General features: G+C 36.9%; 5 protein-coding genes across 17 annotated transcripts in view; 2 read left to right on the top strand and 3 right to left on the bottom strand.

Moving 5' to 3' along the window:
• LOC125801497 (zinc finger protein 3-like) overlaps positions 1 to 12,989 on the top strand; it is a 221,212-nt gene extending 208,223 nt beyond the window's left edge. For 3 of the 4 annotated variants that reach the window (XM_049478284.1, XM_049478287.1, XM_049478288.1), the window contains exon 2: positions 9,002 to 12,989. In XM_049478284.1, coding sequence (XP_049334241.1) covers positions 9,148 to 9,882 — 735 coding nt within the window. In that variant the 5' untranslated portion in view covers positions 9,002 to 9,147 and the 3' untranslated portion in view covers positions 9,883 to 12,989. Of the gene's footprint in view, positions 1 to 4,678; positions 4,861 to 9,001 lie in introns of those variants that run through there. The other variant, XM_049478286.1, reaches the window with a different exon arrangement.
• LOC111188839 (NLR family CARD domain-containing protein 3-like) overlaps positions 1 to 22,682 on the bottom strand; it is a 453,074-nt gene that overhangs the window by 270,797 nt on the left and 159,595 nt on the right. The window lies entirely within an intron of this gene.
• The window catches only part of LOC125801516 (uncharacterized), a 302,660-nt gene that overhangs the window by 135,158 nt on the left and 144,820 nt on the right, over positions 1 to 22,682 (top strand). The gene's annotated exons all lie outside the window — the stretch shown is intronic.
• LOC111189331 (zinc finger protein 239-like) overlaps positions 1 to 22,682 on the bottom strand; it is a 239,193-nt gene that overhangs the window by 2,668 nt on the left and 213,843 nt on the right. The window contains exon 1 of one of the 3 annotated variants that reach the window (XM_049478088.1): positions 473 to 550. The exons of 1 other annotated variant lie outside the window; for it this stretch is intronic. The gene's annotated coding sequence lies outside the window, so the exon portion shown is untranslated. Of the gene's footprint in view, positions 1 to 472; positions 551 to 22,682 lie in introns of those variants that run through there. One more of the 3 variants, XM_049478090.1, reaches the window with a different exon arrangement.
• LOC125801442 (uncharacterized) lies at positions 18,187 to 20,856 on the bottom strand. 3 transcript variants are annotated; one of them, XM_049478190.1, is made up of 12 exons: positions 20,813 to 20,856; positions 20,628 to 20,705; positions 20,470 to 20,513; positions 20,229 to 20,317; positions 20,048 to 20,150; positions 19,842 to 19,958; positions 19,657 to 19,754; positions 19,410 to 19,568; positions 19,256 to 19,319; positions 18,843 to 18,971; positions 18,639 to 18,719; positions 18,187 to 18,493 (listed from the first exon to the last, which is right to left on the bottom strand). In XM_049478190.1, the coding sequence occupies exons 4-12, from the start codon at positions 20,240 to 20,242 to the stop codon at positions 18,407 to 18,409; spliced, it is 852 nt and encodes a 283-aa protein (XP_049334147.1). In that variant the 5' UTR covers positions 20,243 to 20,317; positions 20,470 to 20,513; positions 20,628 to 20,705; positions 20,813 to 20,856; the 3' UTR covers positions 18,187 to 18,406. The 3 variants fall into 3 exon arrangements, with proteins under 3 accessions (XP_049334147.1, XP_049334146.1, XP_049334148.1); XM_049478189.1 differs by lacking the exon at positions 20,470 to 20,513; XM_049478191.1 differs by lacking the exons at positions 18,639 to 18,719; positions 20,470 to 20,513.

Here is a 22,682-nt window from a genome sequence, read left to right on the forward strand (position 1 = left end):
AAATCTTTCATTCTTACATTTAATATTTTACAAGTGGACTTTTATTTTGATGGGAGAGTCACATGATTTACCAGCAACTTACCAGTGGAACCGGATTAAGTAAAGGAAAATTAACTAAACTAAACTAAACTAAATTAGTGTAACTAAGAAATGTGTAGAGACTGATCACACAAACTTAAAAAGGAATTTCCACAGAACTGATTTATCTCAGGTGTGTATTAGTGATGTGGGGGAGGGGGGGCAGGAGTGTGAGGTTCCGTTATCCTGTGTATGATCTGTAAAGCCCCCCCATCCCCAGCTCCGCGACCCCCTACTGCAGACTGCTGAGCAGAGCTAGGAGAAGATCCAGTGCTGGTGGTGTAAATGCTGCACATGCTGAAGGTGCTGAAGGTGGTGTTGGTGTAGGAGTGAATGTAGAACAGCGTGTTGAAAAAAGAGAGAGATAGAGAGAGAGAGAGAAACTTCTCCATACCTTCTGAGGTTCAGCTGATCCCGCTCTTCCTCCTCTCCAGCTACAGACCCCGGAAGCTCAGCGTCATCCGGGTTATGTAGAGCCCCGCCCCCTCCCCCGCTATATCACATTATACCCCACCACCGCTAGAGGGAGCCCGCGAGGGAGTCCTCAATGCATGGAGCTGAATGGAGCTAAACAGCTAAAACTCTCATTTAAAACACTGTATAACTACTTCTCTGGAGTTTTCCTTTAATTTTACAAAGTAGAACAAAGTACTTAACTAAGATAGGAAAGAAAACAAAACCCTATATTTCCATTTTCTACAACTAATGTTTTTTTATTCAGTAAATTTACTAGCATTACTGCTACTGATGCTGGAGTTACACACAGAGCTCATTTTAAAGGATTAAAAACTGCAGTTTAAAAGCAGTTTTAATAATTATCTCTGCTGTGATGAAACAGTTATTGTTGTTCTGTTTTGAGAAAATTAGTAAATTTTTTACTCTATAAAAGTATCAAACATTTATAAATTATTACTTTGCTTAAAATAATACATTGTAAATGTTTGATACTTTATAGAATAAAAAATATTTATACCTTTTGTACATTCTCAACTCTGTCAAGTGGCTTGAGATTCAGAGCAGATTCTGAAGTGAGTTTTTTCCTCTATAGAGATTCTCTGATTGCTCCTGTACAACTCCAACAAACAGCACTTACTAATTACTATGGAAAGATCAGTGCTGTTGTAACATTGATTCCGGTAGACACTTTTTTTTTAATCTAAATTTAATTTAAAATATTATGGTTAAATTTTCTTTGGATTTACCTTCTTGATGTCCTGCAGGTTCTTGAAAAGGAGATTGTACTGCAGCAGATCTTGTTTGTTGCTCACCTTGTCTAAAGTCTTACTATTTATGTATTCTGAAAGATTTACATAAATTGAGGTCATTCACACCTACTCCCTGTAAAATCACTCTCTGACATCACAATGAACCATCCTGATTTCTGTATAGAAGAGTACTTCACACTTGTAAAAGCATTTGAAACTAATTAAATATAAAATAAATAACATTTGTTTAAGAGTTTGTTTGTTTATAGGATGGTGTTTATTTTTTTAACTTTTCCAAAATAAGTCCAGTAAGCATTCTCATTCTACTACAAAATATTACCCAATTTAGACAGAACTTTTTGTACACATTAAAGGAAGAAGTTACTGATGTTGAGACTATTTGGGCCAGATTATATCTGGTTCTGTGTAGGAATATAATACAAACACCCCTGTTTGCTTAGGTCACTTAATCCTCCTTTTATGTTTGGGGTCAATTTGACCCCTTTCACTGTTTAACGCATTTAAATAAGTTAGTTAATCTCATTTTATTTACTTCATATTTGGTGACTTTTCCTCATTTAATAGAGACAACTGGGTAAACATAAAATTAATGGGATGTTTTTTTTTTGTGTCTTTTACACATTTTGTATACATTAGTGTTGTTTGGGGTCAATTTGACCTCAGGCTATTTTAGCTTTATAAAACATAAAAATATCAGAATTTGACCCACATTTGTGTTGAATGATGTGAAGGTCAATATGACATGCAATTTTATATTCTTCAAAAAAAATTAGACCCCTAAAATAACATAATTATAACTGTATTAGTGCAAGAACCACTGACAGTTGATGTGACAGGGGGGTGGGGAAAACAGAATTCTCATGAGAACTTGATATTTCTCATTCTGTGGAGGAATATATTGTTCCTACAAACATATTGTTCACACAACATAGTGGAAATGCAGAGATATAAAAGGTTTCACAGCAGCTTCTAAACCAGTTCTCTATGTGTTCTGTCTCTCTCTCTTTCTGCTCTCTCTGTCTCTCTCTACTGAAAATGACGTCTAAGAAAAGGTTTTCTCTCAGTGAGGATTTCTCACATCTCTTTCACCATGACAGAGACATAGAGGAGAATGTGTCTGAGAAAAAGGAGGACTTTAGAGAGGATCCTGATTATAATGAATCCTCCTCTGATGAGAATGAGCCCTTTACTATAGATCTTCTTCTTGTCTCTCAACCAATAGAAAACAGACTACCTTCCAAAAGTAAAAAGTTATTATGGTCTGTCTCTCCACTTGAAGAAAATGATAAACTTAGTGCTGCTAATGTAATCAGAATAGTTCCAGGTCTCAGCAGATACGCTGTCAGCCACGTCCAAACATAAAATCAGCATTTGAGTTCTTCAGAACACCATCAGTCTAAAAGGATAAACTACTGTAGATGATACGTTTAGAGGGAGGTGTGTGAATAGAGGGATAGTTGGAAAGACTTGGATTTAATCCCACATGTAAGTCTACATTGTGTTGCTCAGTTTGGAGAGTACAAGTGAAAAGGTGAAGAAAGAACAGGTGTTTGGGCTGCAGACAGATCCAGCACGTCTCTAAACACAGTCCATGTCTCCTCCGTGTCCTACGCTTCAATAACACAGAAACAAGGCAGGACTGATGAGATCTTAATAAACTCAGCAATATGGGATGAATGGAACAAGTAGGATCTTCTTCTTTACAATCCAGACTCCCATGTGACTGAGCATCAATTTCTGCTCGTTTGTTTTTTTCCTGTGGTCAAATTGGCCCCAAACAGAATACTTGTTACTATTCAAGAAAACATTAAATCTTTTTTATTACAAATGTTTTTTTTAATGACTATTCAAGTAGTCAACAAACAAATATAGCATGTGACATAAACTATGGTAAAAATGTTCTTAATATATAATAATTTTTTGTAGTTTGAAAATGCCTGTTGTGAAATTGACCCCAAACATAAAAGGTGTTAGTAAATTTGAAGATAACAGGAGGATTAAAACTACCCCAACAAACAGCACTTACCAATTTTACTCAAAGGTCAGAACTATTGTTCAAGTAGAAATTGTGACATTTCTTTTCCACACTTTCTTCAATACAGAGATCTATTAGAACTATAAAATCTTTACGATTCTTTCAATATGTACGAGTGCTTTACACCAAGAACCCATATGTTAACAAATTATTCTTAATGTGCTTGACTTGGTCCTCACTGTTGATGGTTTACAAGTGTGAAGTACCCTTCTATACAGAAATCAGGATGGTCCATTGTGATGTCAGAGAGTGATTTTACAGGGAGGAGCTGTGAATAACCTCAATTTATGGAAAGCTTTCAGAATACATAAATAGTAAGACTTTAGACAAGGTGAGCAACAAACAAGATCTGCTGCAGTACGATCTCCTTTTCAAGAATCTGCAGGACATCAAGAAGGTAAATGTAAATAAAATATAACCATAATATTTTAAATGAATTTTAGATAAAATGTTTTTGTACTGGATTTGTATTTGTATAAATGTTTGATACTTTATAGAATAAAAATTGTACAACTATACAGAAAAAAAACAGAACAACTATAACTATTTCATCACCACAGAGATATTGTTAAAGCTTTTAAGCTGCAGTTTTAATCCTTTTAAATGAGCTCTGTGTGTAACTCCAGCATCAGTAGCAGTAATGCTAGTAAATCTACTGAATAAAAAGATTAGCTGTAGAAAATGGAAATATAGAGGTACGTTTTTATTTCTATTTGAGTGAAATACTTTGTTAAATTAAAGGAAAACCCCAGAAAAGTAGTTATAAAGTGTTTTAAATGAGAGTTTTAGGAGAGGGCGGGGCTCTCCATAACCCGGATGAGGCTGAGCTTCATGGAGAGGACCTTTGTGATTCTAGCAACACTTGCCCAGAATCCAAAAAGATTTTCTGTCAAAATAAATGGCCCATTAAAATGATATAAAAATCAGTTTTGAGTCTGTAAATAAAATACTATAAACTAGTTTGAGAAAATAAAGAGTATAAAACGAATTAATAGCTATTTGAAACTGAAACACATTAAATAATATAGATAAAAGAAAAGGTAAGAAATTGTACTAAAACTAGTGTTGGTGGAAAAGACAGTTTTGCGCCGACACTTTATCAATATATTCTGAATCAGGACACAACTCTTTAATAAAAGTAGCATTATAAAGAAATTTCTTTGAGCTACTCACAGCATGTTTTATTCTAGGCGAACAGTAAAGATCTGTGGCTTTTAGCTATATTATTTAATGTAACATATGATGCTGGTTGTTAAATTGTGTATTTTTTAACAATGTAAAGTTGATCAAAGAGTGATGTCATAATGTTCCTTTTCTTCTTCTTCTTCTTCTTCTTCTTCTTCTTCTTCTTATTATTATTATTATTATTATTATTATTAGTGAAATTCCACCTCGTAACTGACCTTCTCCTCCTTTTAAATTTTATATTTTTACGAGCAGACTTTTATTTTGACGGGAAAGTCACGGATCTGTTCCTCCCGCAGCGCCGAAGGAAGAGCAGAATCAGCTGAACTACAGAAGGTATGGAGAAGTTCCTCTCTCTCTCTCTCTCTCTCTCTCTAGTGTTTTTATAATAATTATTAGCTGAATGATATAACCGAAAACTCACTATTTTACTGTAATAATAAACATAATTGAAAAATCTTTTTTCATCTTTAGCTACGCTGTTTTATTAAACAGCCCCTTAACTAATACATGTAATAATAATAATAATAATAATAATAATAATAATAATGCATGGCGCTTTGAGAAACTGGACATTGTTATGATACATCAAAATCATATATTTTATCAGAATGCAAAAAACTGAGAATAATTAGAATATAATAATCTGTTATTTGGCTATAATATTTACTACTGAAGCAAGTGTAGCACAGTAATAAAGTTATACTGTAACTATATTAATATAATCTAATTAGCCATTTGTTTAATGTATTTTAATGGTTAATAATGTCTAAACTTGTCTTCTAATAATTAATTAAAGCATAACTTAATAATTTTACAGCGGTTATTACTGTTGTAGGTGTAACAGAGTAAGAAAATACCTTTGTTTTAGATGAACTTTATAAAATGAGGCACTTTAATGCTGTTAAATGAAGTTTTGGCGGCCCCTGCTGTTTAGTGGTGAACTGCAGTTACGCTACGTTTGGTCTTTCTGAGCCACCGTACCTCAGCAGCGGTCTGTGTGTTTCTGTGCTGCGGGTAGGTGCTGAGCTCCGTGTTTTATGAATAAATAGTGGTTAAAAACATGTTTAAAGTTAAAAATACTGCTATTAATTCGAGTATAAGACAGATTAAAAAGTGTTTTTGTAGAGAATTCACTGATTTAGGTAATAGTTAAGAGTTTATGAGCTTATTTCTCTCTTCTCTGATATTTTTATTTATTTACACAGCAGTATATCAGATTATCCTTCTTCTTCTTATTATTATTATTATTATTATTATTGGAGATATTTTTGTTTATTTACTCAGCAGTATATCAGCTAATCCTTTTATTATTATTATTATTATTATTATTATTATTATTATTATTATTATTATTGTTTGGATTTTTTTTATTTATTAATGAGATATATTTGTCTATATTAACTCAGCAGTATATCAGCTATTCCTATTATTGTTGTTATAATTATTTTTTATTAATAATATTTATTTTAATTTTTTTATTCAGTTCAGTCTTAACTGCAGTAGCCACTCCAGTAAAAAGAAAATAAGAAAAGTACATTGTTTTCCAGTAATCACATATATTGAAGGATGCACAGTTAATTGATGTACACTTATTAAAAGTGGTATCTGTATTTTAAATATTTTGGTAAACCTATCTAGATATGTCAAACAATATTGAGCAATGTTTAATAAGTAAGCATAATAAAGAAAGTCATAATTTAATTTATTGGTGGAATTTGTTTTTACTAATCGGTACCTAATGTTAGGTAGCTAGCTAAAGTTGCAAGCGCTTTATAACAGATAGCTAATGTTTGGTAGGTAGCTAAAGTTACCAGTGTTTTTTTAATCAGTAGCTAATGTTAGATAGCTAGCTAAAGATTTTTTTATAACAGGCAGCTAATGCTAGCTATCTAGCTAAAGGTACCAGCGTTTTTTAAATTGGTAGCTAATGTTAGCTACCTAGCTAAAGTTGCAAGCGCTTAATAACCGGTAGCTAAATGTTAGCTAGCTAGCTAAAGTTGCAAGCATATTATAACAGGTTGTTAATGTTAGCTAGCTGCAAGCTTTTATTTTTTTTTTACCAATAATTAATGTTTGCTAGTTGCAAGCGTTTTATAATCAGTAGCTAATGTTTGCTTGCTAGCTAAAGTTTGCTTGCTGGCTAAAGGTACCAGCCATTTTTTAATTGGTAGCTGTTAGCTAGCTAGCTAAAGTTGCAAGCATTTTATAACTGGTAGCTAACGTTACTGAATTAAATAAATATAATTTTAAAATACACTACTGCAACAAAATGAATATATGAGATATTAAATAATACAAGAATTTGATCAGATTTGTAAGAGTAGTCAATGATCCAGAATGTCATGATTCTAATAATGCACTCTGAATATCTACATAGATATATGGATATATATATATCCAGGATTAAAGTAAAATAAATTATACTGGACAGATATAATCTGTCTCTAGTAGATATAAAATGAGGAAATGAGAAACAGTGTGAATTTTTCTTTTGCTAAAAACAGTAAAAAAAAAAAAAAAAAGTAGTACCCTGATGTGATAATTAGGGGTGGGTGATATGGCACAATATTTCAAAATGCTGGCGATATTAGTGCGTATGACACGATATGGCACACCCCTAGGCCATATGCATTTAAATTTAAATATATTGCAAACACATCTTTTATGATTAAACAAATTAAAATGTGTCATATATATACACACACAGTGGTATGAAAAGTGTGTTTTTTTTTGCATGTTTGTCACACAAATGTTTTGAAACATCAAACCAATTTAAATATTAGTTAAAGACAACACAGGTAAACACAAAAAGCTATTTTTAAATGAAGTTGTTTATTATTAAGGGAGAAAAAAATCCAAACCTACATGGCCCTGTGTGAAAAAAAAATGATTGCCCCCTTGTTAAAACATACCGTCACTGTGGTTTCTGACACCTGAGTACACTGTCTCTAGACACACCCAGGCCTGATTATTGCCACACCTGTTCTCAATTAAGACATCATTAAATAGGACCTGCCTGACAAAGTGAAGTCCACCAAAAGATCCTTAAAAGCTACACATCATGCCGAGATCCAAAGAAATTCAGGAACAATTGAGAAAGAAGGTAATTGAGATCTATAAGTCTGGAAAGGGTTATAAAGCCATTTCCAAAGCTTTAAGAATCCAGCGAACCACAGTGAGAGCCATTGTCCTCAAATGGTAAAGACATGGAACAGTGGTGAACCTTTCCAGGAGTGACTGTCCGCCCAAAATTACCGCAAGAGTGCAGCGACGACTCATCCAAGAGGTCACAAAAGACCCCACAACAACATCCAAAGAACTGCAGGCCTCACTTGCCTCAGTTAAGGTCAGTGTTCATGCCTCCACCATCAGAAAGAGACTGGGTAAAAATGGCCGACATGGCAGAGTTCCTAGACGAAAACCACTGCTGAGCAAAAAGAACATTAAAGCTGGTCTCAGTTTTTCCAGAACACATCTTGATGATCCCCAAGACTTTTGGGAAAACATTCTGTGAACCGATGAGACAAAGTTGAACTCTTTGGAAGGTGTGTGTCTCAGTACATCTGGTGTAAAAGAAACACCGCATTTCAGAAAAAGAAAATTATACCAACTGTAAAACATGGTGGTGGTAGTGTGATGGTCTGGGGCTGTTTTGCTGCGTCAGGGTCTGGAAGACTTGCTGTGATAATTGGAACTATGAATTCTGCTGTCTACCAAAAGATCCTGAAGGAGAATGTCTGACCATCTATTCGTGACCTCAAGCTGAAACGATATTGGGTTCTGCAGCAGGACAATGATCCAAAACACACCAGCAAGTCCACCTCTGAATGGCTGTAGAAAAACAAAATGAAGACTTTGGAGTTGCCTAGTTAATGTCCTGACCTGGGGTGGGGGGGGGGGGCGGGGGTCAGAAGCTGTAATTTTACTTCTTTAAAAAGTTCAATCAAGGAAATTCTTCCTAGTGTGCCTTTAAATAAAGATACTCTGGGAAGTGGAAAACGAGTATCTTTTGAAAATCAACTTTAAGCCTTTTACCCAGAACTAACAAAAGGGAGAAAACATTAGAATACCCAAAAGAAGGGAAAACAGAAAGCAGCCAACGAAGAACACCCAAGGAGGCTTTAAAATAAGGATACCTAAGGATATATTTTTTTATTTTGTTTTCTTTCTGTCTTTCAAACTAAATGTTCTCAGCTTCTAGAGAGACCTGAACAGAATTACGACTGTCTGAACAGTGGGCAGTCCTTATAAAAGGTACTAAGCAGGTGTCTGCCTATTGCGAGTGGCAAAATGTGGCCTCCCTCTAGTGGCTGGAGGACCACCAGGTACAGTACAGAAGCTTTTATGGTAATATGAAGGTGTTCCAGTAGTTTTGTCAATATAGTGTAACTGATTAATTTAGACAGTTCTCTTCAATTAATTGACCTGCTTTTATTTTATTATTCAACTGCATTTTTCTTTGTTTTTTTTTCAGAAATGAAAATATTCTCCTGAAATTCATCACCAACAACCAGGATATTTAACTAAGAACAATGTTAAACTGCTGAAAGAGGTGAAGCAAAAGCCGCCCTGAAGAATCTCCAGAAGACGCAGAAATTGTTTGATACATTTAACAGACAAATGAAGCCAAGTCCCAACATGGAGAAACATCAGAACTCTGTCAAGAGTTTTACTGTACAGAGTAATCTCAAAAAACACCAGCGTATTCACACAGGAGAGAAACCACATCACTGCTCAGACTGTGGGAAGAGTTTTACTAAACAAAGTGATCTCAAAATACACCAGCGCATTCACACAGGAGAGAAACCTTATTATTGCTCAGACTGTGGAAAGAGTTTTAATCATCAGAGTCATCTCAAAATACACCAGCGCATTCACACAGGAGAGAAACCGTATCACTGCTCAGACTGTGGGAAGAGGTTTACTCTACAGAGTACTCTCAAAAAACACCAGCGCATTCACACAGGAGAGAAACCGTATTACTGCTCAGACTGTGGAAAGAGTTTTACTCAACAGAGTCATTTCAAAAAACACCAGCGCATTCACACAGGAGAGAAACCGTATCACTGCTCAGACTGTGGGAAAAGTTTTAATCAACAGAGTCATCTCACACTGCATCAGCGCATTCACACAGGAGAGAAACCATATTACTGCTCAGACTGTGGGAAAAGTTTTAATCGACAGGGTACTCTTCAAAGTCACCAGCGCATTCACACAGGAGAGAAACCGTATTACTGCTCAGAGTGTGGGAGGAGTTTTACTCAACAGAGTAACCTCAAAATTCACCAGCGCATTCACACAGGAGAGAAAATTATCCCAAATTTGTCCCACGGCAAGTCAAAGTGCAAATCGTAAATCTTTCGGACAGAACACCTTATCCTACACAAATGTTTCACTTTGTCGCTTGGAAGGATTTTACAGATTCAGTAAAATTATTCTTATCCAGCGATTATGTTTATTGAATTTAATATTATGTTTTCTTGTATGTTTGATATTCCAGGACATTGTTCCTGAGACAGAGCTCAGTTTTTAGGGTAGTTACGGTAGGAGTTCAGTTTTGAAGAAGGGAAGGTCGTTCGAGTTTGAGTGAGGGCACTGCCAGTGCTTGCACCAGATGTTAGATTAGCATAATTAGTCTTTAAATGTAAATCAAATTTAAATGTCGTAGTTGTTAGGAGTAAAGTAGGATTCTTAGCCTGCAACTAAGCGTTTGGGATCAAACCTTCAGCGCTTATGATTAGAAGGTTTTGAATGCATTTAATCCCTTTTCTAGTTCATGCAGATTTAATTATTTCCATTAATTTCTAGTATCTCTGTTTTTACTCTGTGGAAGCCGTCCTCAGTTTCCCAAGCTTAGCATAGCTTAGCGCTATTGACCGCCAGGCAGCCCATATGAAGGGAGAAGGGGAAAACACCACCTGAGCCACTCCAGAGAGAGAGTGCTCCCAGAAGTGAGACTCAGAGCCAAAGAGAGTACTGCCGTGTGGACCGGAGGAGCATCCAGACCCTGCAGAGAGGCCAACAAAATGTTCCAGCCATGGTTCCCATACTAAAATCTACCCACTCCAGGCTTATGTAGTGCAGTAAAATTGCTGGCTTATTTATTCCCTCTGCTGGTGTTCTTGTTTTTCTATGGTTCAGTCTGATTTAAAATCTGTTACCTTAGAGGGATATAGATGGATATTTGGTTGTTGTATTACTCAAGTTTTATACTCTTTTTCTTATTAGATATCGTATCTTGCTTAAGGTTTTTTAATCTCCAAAGTTACTAAGAATATCCAAATCTTTTATTTTCTTAATTGTTTTTATCCAGTACCAACTATTACCTTTGTATTGCTTCACCTCTATATTTACTCATCTGTGTTTTCAAAAACAGCTTTAATATTGCAAGATCTGCAATCTCTGTTTTCTCAACATATGTTTGACAAAATCTATAGGCCTGAGATTTTCGTATGTTAGGTAAGGTAGTCAGTGATCCAGACTTGTAGAACATCAGCAGGAGTTTCTGGCAGATGTTGAAAGACCTGAGCCTTCTGAGGAAGTACAGTCTACTCTGTGCCTTCCTGTAGAGAGAGTCAGTGTTCACTGACCAGTCCAGCCTATAGTCCAGATGCACACCAAGGTATCTGTAAGATTTGACCACCTCCACAACGACCCCCTCGATGGAGATTGGCTGCTGAGCAGAGGGCCTGGACCTCCTGAAGTCTATGCACATCTCCTTGGTTTTTGAGACATTCAGCTGCAGATGGTTCGTCTTGCACCAAACCACAAATTCCTCAACCAGGGTTCTGTACTCCCTCTCATCACCATTACGCACACACCCCACGATTGCAGTGTCTTCAGAGAACTTCTGCATGTGGCATGACTCCGAGTGATATTTGAAGTCTGATGTGTACAGTGTGAACAGGACTGAAGAGAGAACAGTCCCCTGTGGTGCTCCTGTGCTGCTGATCACTGTATCAGAGGAGCAGTCCCGGATCCTGACATGTCTCCCGGTAAGGTAGTCAGTGATCCAGGTGACCAGGTGCATGTCCACCTCCATCTTCATCAGCTTGCCTCTCAACAGTAGGGGCTGGATGGTGTTGAAGGCACTGGAGAAGTCAAAGAACATGACCCTCACAGCACCTCCCCCATTGTCCAGATGAGAGTGAGCTCTGTGCAGAAGATAGAGGATGGCATCTTCCACTCCCACCTTTTCCCGGTACGCAAACTGCAGTGGGTCCTCAGCATGGTGGACCTGAGGTCTGAGGTGGTCCAACAGCAGTCGCTCCATGGTCTTCATCACGTGAGATGTCAAAGCAACCGGCCTGTAGTCATTCAGCTCCTTCGTGTGTGCCTTCTTAGGAACTAGAACGAGGCAGGTTGTCTTCCACGTGGCAGGAACTCTCCCTAGACTCAGGCTCAGGTTAAACACATGTTGGAGGGGCTCACCCAGTTGAACTGCACATGCCTTGAGCATTCTGGGGCACACACTGTCCGGGCCAGCTGCCTTCCTGGGGTGAAGTCTCTTCAGCTGTCTCCTGACCTGGTCTGCAGTAAAGGTTTGTGGACTGGAGGAGCAGATTTGTCTGCCAGTGTTGACAGTGGTGATGATGATGAAGAAGATGGTGGGGGTGATGGTGGTGGTGATGAAGATGGTGGAGGTGAGGGTGATGAAGATGATGATGGAGGAGAGGGTGTTGGTGGTGATGAAGATGGTGGAGCTGAAGTTGAAGGTGATGGAGATGGTGATGATGGTGATGGTGGAGATGGAGATGATGGTGATGATGCAGGAAGGTAGGAGGAGGGGGCAGCAGGAGCAGGACAGTAAACCTGTTGTAAAAGTTGTTAAACTGCTTTGCTCTGTCCACACCCCCATCTACTTCATTGTTGTTCTTGCACCCAGTGATGGTACCCCCAGAGAGCCCTGGGGGTACACTCAGCTCCTCTCTTTTGTTAGAAGGAGAACATTTCCATCATCAGACTCTGTCACTCCAACAACTGTGATGATTCTTCTTTCATGTTTCTCTTCAGTTTCCTGTAGTATATTCATTTAAAAAGGTTTGAACATTAGAAATGGCGGGTATGTACTGGACACACATACAGTAAAAGGCACATTTTTCAGTCCACAGTTATATCTTCCCTAATCCACATGTAGCCGGCTTGTGTGTGTGTCTGTCTCTGATTCCGCCCAAGTTGAATTAGCCATGCCCCTCGAGTGTTGATACCCTCTGCATTGTGACTTCCAAGGAATGGAAAGACTGGACACACTCTGCCATATATTGGGTCTTTATTGCCTCTCCTGTGCATGAGAGCAGCAAAACACAGCATGAAGTGAATTCTCTGTCTTTCTCACAAAAACAGATGCAGCTCTCCTCAGTGATATTTAGCGTGAAATGAGCATTACATATGCAATACTGTGTGTTCTGTTTTTCTGTATCCAGTGTACAATTACATATAATAAAATAGGGTTTATAAAAATACTTCAGTACAAATTATACAATACTGTGTTATAAAAATAAACATTTCTTATCACAAATATATTCTTAGCTATGAAATAAAATATTACACATTATATTGTACTATGCACATATAGAAATGATCCCAAATATGACACATTTTCTGAACATTAATTTCATACAACAAAACAATTCTCAATGAAAATAAACAGCTGTTGCAATTAAACAATAGAGTGGTTCACTTCAACAGTAAACTGTGGCAGTACCTGTGCATGAGAGCAGCAAAACACAGCATGGAGTGAATTCTCTGTCTTTCTCTCACACGCACAGGCCTGGATTCGGGAGGATTCCTGATGGGCCGGCTCGAGTTTGGGCCGGTTGGACGGAAAAAAATAGTTTACCCGTCATTTCTAATCTTATTCTTGCAATCATTTCCATTCAACTACGTATGCATTCTCTATTCATCTGACAGCACAGCCCCTACTTCACAGTAGATTAGATGGGTTCAACCATCTGAGGGAATTCTCCCTTCCCAAATGTTTGAGTTGGTTGCGTCCACGAGTGGTCTTTTCTGAAGCGATAAAATTAAATATAGCAACAGAATAGCACGAAGCGTCAGTCGACTGTGATGGAGGGTAAAAAGGCCAGATTAAAAAAAAGAAAGAAGATGGAAGAAGAAGCTGCCAAATGTGCAAAATTAACAAGCTTGTTTTCCAGAGGACAGGCTCCAGCTGCAGCCGGTAAACAGAGATATGGAAATAATCTTGAGTTTGCAGCTATTAGGCAACGTTTGCAATGTCGATTTAGCGTAGTTTATTTTGTAGAGCCCAAAACACATCATTAACCTCTTAACACATCCTGAATTTTTATAACTAATATCTTGCAGTGTTTATGAATATTTATTGACACCCAATAAGCATTTTAAAGCCTAGAATCTCTGCTTTTCAGTATCTAGCCTATTTAGCTGTATGTCCTCTCAGGAAATAAACATTTAGGGCGAAATATGCCTTGTTTATTAGAATTAAGATTCATATACTGTCTTTAAGCTACTGCTTTGAGGATTCACTATTTTGTTTTGATCTTTAGGAATTCGTTAGATTATATTCCTTTTAGCATTTTCGGCTTAGTTTAGTTGGTTATTTTCCTATTTTATATAAATTTTTCTGTTTTTATTGAATGGTATTGGCTTATTAGCGTCTAGCTTGTTAGCATACAGAACGTCTCCCTGGTCTTTTAAATGAATGTTGATTTATTCATTTAATAGCTGTATCTAAGCCAGACAGACACTGTGCGATTTTTTAATCGGGTGCTGAGAGCTCATCCGCATGTTTGAATGGTTTGTCCTGTACGAAAACGCACCTGATTTATATGCTGACACTGTAGTCTGACTGGCAGGCTGAGAGACTAAACCTCACGCAGCCCCAAAGCATTAGAATTAGCGCCAGATCCCTGCAAGCCTTCACCCATTAATCCACCTGCGGAGCTTTAAACGCGCGGATGAGCACGCCGCTTTCCTCAGCCGGTCGGGCTCCAGGAAATAGTCTGTGATGTCATCTGTTTTTTAATACTATTTTCATTTTATATAAAGCTATGGCATGATATTCACCATATAGCAAAGTAACCAAGTCTTATTGTTAAGGAAACTTCTCCTTAACTGAAACTAATTAAAACGGTAAATAAAAGAAAAACTAAAACGAACCGAAATTACAGATTGAATACCCTCATTTTCGTGTTTGTTAATTTATTTATAATTGATTTATATAAATGTGGCATATCATGATATATATCGTTATTGTGATATCTTTTTTTCCCATATCGCCCAGCACTACTTCTAAGTAATATTAATTCATAAAATTACAATTTTTTACCCTTTAAATCTTTATCTGATTTAAATTTGACTGAAACATGTATAAGTGAAGGGTGTTCTGTTAACTTACCAACATATACTTGTACTTATATGCAATAAAATGGCATTGTAAGATCTAGCTGCTGTTTTATTTTTTCAAATTCCTGCTACATTGATCACGTGACCAACAATGTCCAAAACCTTTTCTTTTACACCACTTTATAAAAGATTTGTTTACTAAATCAATATAGCAGACACGGTGGCGAATCACAGCATCGGGTTAAAGACCAACTTCATCTGCAGAGCCAGAGAGCAGCAGATGCTCTACACCAGCAGATTCAGAGATTTTACAGAAGCTAATGTTACCCACAGTTTCATCATCTCTATATCGATGTTGTACATGCTGGAGAGAGAGTGAACTCTCGACCTGAGTCTTTCCTTTTTCTTATATTCTAGAAATTAGATAATATTACTTTTTTCCAGACGAGGGACCGAAAGACATAAATCCTTGGGTTTTACAGATTGAGTTGGTCGGTGACGAGGCAGAGAGCACAGGATAAGATTGGCTAACGTTCTCTTTCACAAGCAAACCCGTCTTCTTGTTAATTATTTTAGTATAATAAATGTTATTTTATACAATATACAGTATCAGTGGAGACTTATTTCATGCATCTACATACCATCACAGCTCCAGAAATAACATTTTAGTTAGCTCAATCATAAAAAATGTGTTTGTATCTTTAACATAAAATATGAAAAGAAACGCATATGGATGGATGTCGGACAATGCAGCATCAACTCATGTCTGAAATGTCCAAACTCTCATTTAGGAAGAAGTGCAGACAAGTTTGTATTCAAATTAAAAGAACAAATTATGTTAAAAACGTTGAAGGTTAAAAACGTTGGTAACATTAGCCAGCTAGATAACATTAGCTAGCTTGGTTAAAAAGCACTGGGCACATTGGCTAGCTAAATAAAATTAGATACTTGGTTAAAAAAGCACTGGGCACATTGGCAGTTGGGGTTGGATCTTTGCCTGCCGGGAGACGGGCGGCAGTGGTGGGTCTTCGTGACGTCACCCGCCAGCCACTTTTTCATCGACCCGGCAGTGTCAGGCACGTACCCGGCAGTACTAAAAACTGTCAGGGAGCTTGCTGACAGTACGCCGGCACTATTAAAAACTGTCAGGTAGCTTCCTGACAGTATGCCGACACTACTAAAAACTGTCAGGGAGCTAGCTGACAGTACGCCGGCACTATTAAAAACTGTCAGGTAGCTTCCTGACAGTATGCCGACACTACTAAAAACTGTCAGGGAGCTAGCTGACAGTACGCCGGCACTATTAAAAACTGTCAGGTAGCTTGCTGACAGTATGCCGGCAGTATTAAAAACTGTCAGGTAGCTTCCTGACAGCATACCTGTCAAGTTTTAGATTTAAAAATAAGGGATATTTTCCTACGTCCGATTAAAGCCGTCCCACCAGCCCAACGAAGGTTCAGTATCCCTTACATTTTAAGACAGGTTTACAAGAAATCTAAGATAACCACATGTGAACCATTTACAGACTACAATTAGATTATCAGAATCTGATAGGCCTACCTTTGTTGACACTGAAATTTTGTGGACATTCCTACATATGTCATTCTTTTAATACAGCCAAATTAATAACCCTTTTCTAGATATTTAAAAAAGTTAAGATTTCATGTCTTTTTTGGCATAAATGCACTCTTTTATATGATATATGTTTTATTTATTTAATGGATTTAAAATTGAACAAAGGGTGCACAAATTCTGCAAATTGACTGTTGGTGACCTAAAAATAGTATCATGAGCTTTTACTAAAAAGACATGGACCAGATATATTCCATCAGTAAAAATTAGTTCTAATGGGGTCTACATAATTAATACTTTTTAATTAATACTTCTTTCTGATCATTTCAGTTAATTTCGGTCCTCTCCACATTTCACAAGCTGTAATTTTTTTAATTTTTAAAAGGTTTAATCTGTGTGTTTTTATTCGGAGACGAGTATTTTTAAGCAGCTATCAGAAAAATCTCCTCACAGTTTACATGATTAGCCTACCCTTACCTTGAAAAATCTCCGTATATCTATGTTTTAACATCAGCTGCTCCGACTAGCTGCCTGAACTCACAGCGGGGGGCGGGGCGTCTTCCCCACACTGACCCTCATTTGCGCTCCGCAAAACCAGCAAGCTGATTGGCTGTTTCTCCTGACAGGCGGAACTTTCTCCTTGAACCGGTACCACGATTGGTTAAGAGACACAGAGCGGTCAGTGCCCTGTCTCCTCAATAATAAAGTTTTTAAAATTTTATTATAATACGGGAAATTTACGGGAAAATACTAATACGGGAGGACGGCGGGAAAGAGGAGTAAAATACGGTAGTTTCCCGGCCAAAACGGGAGACTTGACAGGTATGCCTGACAGTACGCCGACACTACTAAAAACTGTCAGGGAGCTAGCTGACAGTACGCCGGCACTATTAAAAACTGTCAGGTAGCTTCCTGACAGTACGCAGACACTACTAAAAACTGTCAGGGAGCTAGCTGACAGTACGCAGACACTATTAAAAACTGACAGGGAGTTTGCTGACAGTACGCCGGCACTACTAAAAACTGTCAGGGAGCTTCCTGACAGTATGCCGGCACTATTAAAAACTGACAGGGAGCTTGTTGACAGTACGCCGGCACTATTAAAAACTGTCAGGGGGCTTGCTGACAGTACGCCGGCAATATTAAAAACTGACAGGGGGCTTCCTGACAGTACGCCGGCAGTATTAAAAACTGACAGGGAGCTTTCTGACAGTATGCTGGCACTACTAAAAACTGTCAGGGAGCTTCCTGACAGTACGCCGGCAATATTAAAAACTGTCAGGGAGCTAGCTGACAGTACGACGGCACTATTAAAAACTGACAGGGGGCTTCCTGACAGTACGCCGGCACTATTAAAAACTGTCAGGGGGCTTTCTGACAGTATGCTGGCACTACTAAAAACTGACAGGAACCTTTTCTATAACATATAAACACGTAAATAGTAACTTGTGTGATTGACTATCCAAAACGCTGTGTATTATATAGCCATGATAATTTGGTTTTGTAGTGTATTTTAACAATGAGACAATTTTAATTTACTTTGTGAGTTTGATTAATCAATAACATTTCCAGAAGTATATTACGTTTAATTTGCTTCATCTTTTTCCGATACATTTGTTCTGTACTGTTTAATCTGCCATCTGAGAACTTTACACATTTGTATGGGGGTGCAAAAATCAGAAGCTGAATTTTGTTGATTCTGCTTGAACTTCGACAAAAGTGAGAGAGATATTTGAACAAATGACTTGAAAAGACACTGTAAAATAAACTGGTGCAAATCTTTTTTATTATAGTATGAATTAAAAACTAAACATTGAGTTATACAAAAATGACATGACAGAATAAATAAATACAAAGAAACAAACTGAATAAAAGAAATAATAAAAAATAAAATAAAAGAAATAAATGAATGTATTAAAGACCCAGAACTAAATATTTTGATTATTAATCAAAGAAAAAAAAAGTAAAAAAGTTAGAGCACATATTACTCCAGATATCCTTTTGTGACGAAGGCCATTTCTGCCTGGAATCTGTGAAACCCCTCAGTCTTCTTTAAGATCAAGATTGTTATCTTTGAATGAAAAGAAGAAACAATTATATGCCTGGTCACATACTGTTATCTGAACATTTATAAATAAGTAATTGTAAAGGATATATTTATGTAGTGAGTACAATACAATAGATTTTTAATTTCATGTTATTTCAGGTGTCAGCACCTCCAGAATATACGTTGTGATGTTCAGGTCTGCTTTGTCCAGCTGCGTGACTTTGTACACTCTCTCAATTATGCCCTCTGTCTGTTGTAGGAACATTTATCATAAACATCTATTGAGTAACTTATGAGTATTCATATATCAAGCAGTATTAAATACTGCCCGGTCTAAAGACTTTGATTTTACATGAGCTTTTTTTGTGTTTACCTGGTTTTCATCAAAAATGGATATCCGCTGTGCTAGCTGGCTCTTCAGTCGAAGGGAAAATGTGGGATGAACATGCAGATACATCCTGTTGGATCTTACTGCCCCTGTTGTGATATTGTTGTGTATGTTCTGAAAAAAAAAAAAAAAATAGCAATCTAGAAAATACGAAATAAGTGGCTACAATGTGTTGCAGTGGTCTACACTACTTTATTACACTTTTCGCTTCACTATTTTGTCAATCATAATTTAACATGTTTTTTTTCAAGCCTGGGAGTTCAGAAAATCTAGTTTTAACAAAATGTTTTGATGGACTACTTAGTTAATAACTAACATTGAGTAATACATTAGTTAACATAATGTAGTACAGTAACACAGCTAGTACTCAATGGTGTACAGTAATAAATGTAAATTACCATTATTTCGTGGTCTTCCATTACGAGGTTGACCAAAAGTCCCTTCTTTATGAGTGACAATGTACTGTAAAACAAAAGACTGCATTACACCACAACACAGCATAGTTTTTTATATTTTATTATTAAATTTGATTTGATAGAATGTGCTTCATACCTTTCATAAAGGTATGGCTGTTGCATGTTGCATCCACAGCTAAATGGTGTGTCTTTTGTGACTGTTGCAGGTATGATGCCGGCACAGTCCGTGTGTAACCATCCGTTGCAGATGTCACACTGAATCCATTCCACCTCCTTCACATGTGGATGCATGGCTCTGAATGCAAACACAAGGCAGAAATTAGTGTAACTGCCCAAAAAAATACCAAAACAGCTGTAAATAAAGTATAATAATGGAAACCTACTTTTTCCCCACTTTTTGAAAAACGCAAACTTTAATGTCCTGGGCCATACATCTGTTTTCAGATATACCATCCCCCAGTCCCATCTCAGGTGGAAAGTCCTAAAAAGGTTGCAGCTTTAATTAAGCGTATTTCAGAAAGTAAACATCATTACATTTGATAAACTAAAACATTTCAATGAGGTTTACCTCAGTTTGCAGATTTTTCACCATACATGTGGCATGGTAAATCCGAAGATGTAGAAGTTGTCCAGTGTGCAGCACTTCAGGACACATTTTGAGATGTTTTGCTTCCATCTCTGCCATCTTTAAGATAGAAAGGGCTTTTTGATAAACTCTATACATTAAATATACATAAACTTGAACCAACAAATATAACTAAGCTGCCTGTTTACCGTGCAAACAAAAACTCCACAGTTGTAGCCATCATTTTTGGTCCATTGGTGTGGATTAGATACAGTCCAGCCCTCTAGGGACTCATACTGTTTAAAAGCTTCCCTGCAATAAAACTCAGTATAGTGAGTAAAAAATATAATTTGTGTATTTGACAGCAAACAAAATGAGAGAGGGTCATACTTGAGGATGTCCATGTCAGAATTTCTAATTGTGACGTATTGTTGTGTGTTGTCATAAATTCTGATCTCCTTTGCTGGCACATCAAAAACCTATTAAACATATAAAATGAGTACAAATTAGGCGTTGTTAAATTTTTTTTTTATAAGTATCGCTGCATTTTCAAGATATTACATAGACTAGTGTTATATCATTTACAAAACAAATGTAAATTAATACATGTTTAAATTCCATCCATTGTCACCTAAAGCAATCCCTTTGACTTGATGACTTGTTTCTGCAAGCATCCTATTAAATCACAAGCACTTTCATACATATGTTTTGATTGAGAAGGCATTGAAATAGCAAGTTTACAAATATATGGCATTATTTGAATATTTTTCTCCAAATTAAACCACTAACCCAAATGATGAAGTGGCACCCCCTCTCTGGTGAATCTCCTTTTCCAACAATCCGTGGACAAAGGATTTTCTGGGAATTCTAAAATGAAACAAATATATATATTGATTATAAACTTTGTACACACATACACATACTTGGAAAACATATAGGAAATAACCCCAATGTCAAGGTATATAGTTTAATACCTCAAGCACTTTTACATGTGATTCTTAATTTTTTTTGGAGGCTAATCCTGAGTCTTGTAGGAGATGAGGTGGACAAAGGCTTTTTAAATCCCGGAGTTCAAGTGTAGCATAACGTGAGAATCTTGCGATTATAAGATTCTCTCGTCTCTGTACAGCATAGAGTTGGGTCAGCCTTTCCTAAAAGAAAAGTAAATATAAGTAATACATGTAATATTCTTTGTAATGTTTTGTCCTTATTCATGTTTTAACATTTTTAAAATATCACAATTACCTTGTGTTGTTCATCGATCGGGAACATTGACACAGAGAAGTTGTTCTGTTCCTCTCCGTCACTCGTAACTGTACATTCTTGAACTCTGACCTGGTTTTCAGGAGGTCTTTGAGAAGGCTCTGCAAATAAATGAGTATTACATAATATTGATAACAAATTCTGAAAATATCAAAATACACTATATTTCATCACCACTGAAGTTACAGAACAGCTGTTATTAGGATATATCACTTATGATATACTGACATTAATAATTATCTTCTTTGGATTCTTACCTGCTTTGGCGAGTAGAAGTTTCCCATGCAGTCCTATATGTACAAGCTCCAAGGAATGCTTCTGCACTTGATTTAAGAATGTGTTATTTAGCCGTTCATTGTGAAGATGAAAGTACAGGCGCAGTGAAAACATGTAATATGTATCCTTCATCTGACATAAGGAGTATCTAATTGAGGAAAGCTCGCGGTTGATTTGTTCTGCTACAGCTGAATTCAGAAGAGATGCCAGGTCTGGCAGAAGTTTTAAACTCCGTAGTCTCTCCTCTGGCCTTTTTTGGTTCTTCTCATGAAATCGGTCATATAGCGAGTATCTCTCTGGAGTTCCAGTCTCTGGATGAGCAGTGGAGAATCTATCTGTTTTTGTGTTTTCCACAGGTCCCCTTGATTTTTGTCTGAGATTCTGCACCCACACAGGGTTAATCTTCAAATTTCCAGTTGTTGCCTCCCTAATATTGCTGTTATTGTTCTGTTGTGTAACGCTTAGCACTGATTAAATATTACATAATAAAAAATATATATGAAAATAATTAAAATAGATATTTTTTTACTTAGCAGCACTTGTGTCCCCATTTTAAAGTGTCTGGGTGGAAACAACACCACGCATCTCTACCAAGCAATTAAAAAAGATATATTTTTATCTATTTTCATATTATTTAAATAGTACCAAGCGTTACATATACAGAACAATAACAGCACAATAGCCCCACAAAACCCAAAACAGTTTAATATTATGGTTTATTCTCCCAACCAATCAACAAATAAAATATTTGCATATGAACAGTTGAATCATGGGTAATACAATAAATTAGGTGAAACATAACAAATATTTTATATTTAGTCCGTTGTGCTCTTTTGTTTGCACAGAATGTTTTCACAGTCGACGACTCTCTACTAAAAGGAGTCTCCCATCCGGGTGAAATGCATCACCAAACTCCTGGTGCCCCGGGCAGAGGACCAACAGTTGGTGGACGGTGCGGTTTTTGGGATGTCAATCAGACACATTCCTAAGTGATTACTTATTGGATAGAAAATGCTGTGTGGTAATCTGAAATTCTGTGCTGAGTATTTGTTTATAAACAGTCTGACACTCTTCTGAGGTAGAAATCAGACAAAGAATAAATCTGCTCTGGGAAGTCATTGATTCTGACCCACCTGAAGATGAAGGCAGGGGAGAAAAAATAAAAAAATTCCCGCACCGACCGCGCCGTCTGCGTCCTTAATAAAAACTTTTAAGAACCAGGGAATGGCGAATAGTTTTATACAGTGCATGTGATAATGTGGTTTACAAATCAGACATTAAAGATAATGAACGTCTAGCATAAAC

Source organism: Astyanax mexicanus, chromosome 4, assembly GCF_023375975.1.
Source record: "Astyanax mexicanus isolate ESR-SI-001 chromosome 4, AstMex3_surface, whole genome shotgun sequence".
Taxonomy (NCBI): domain Eukaryota; kingdom Metazoa; phylum Chordata; class Actinopteri; order Characiformes; family Acestrorhamphidae; genus Astyanax; species Astyanax mexicanus.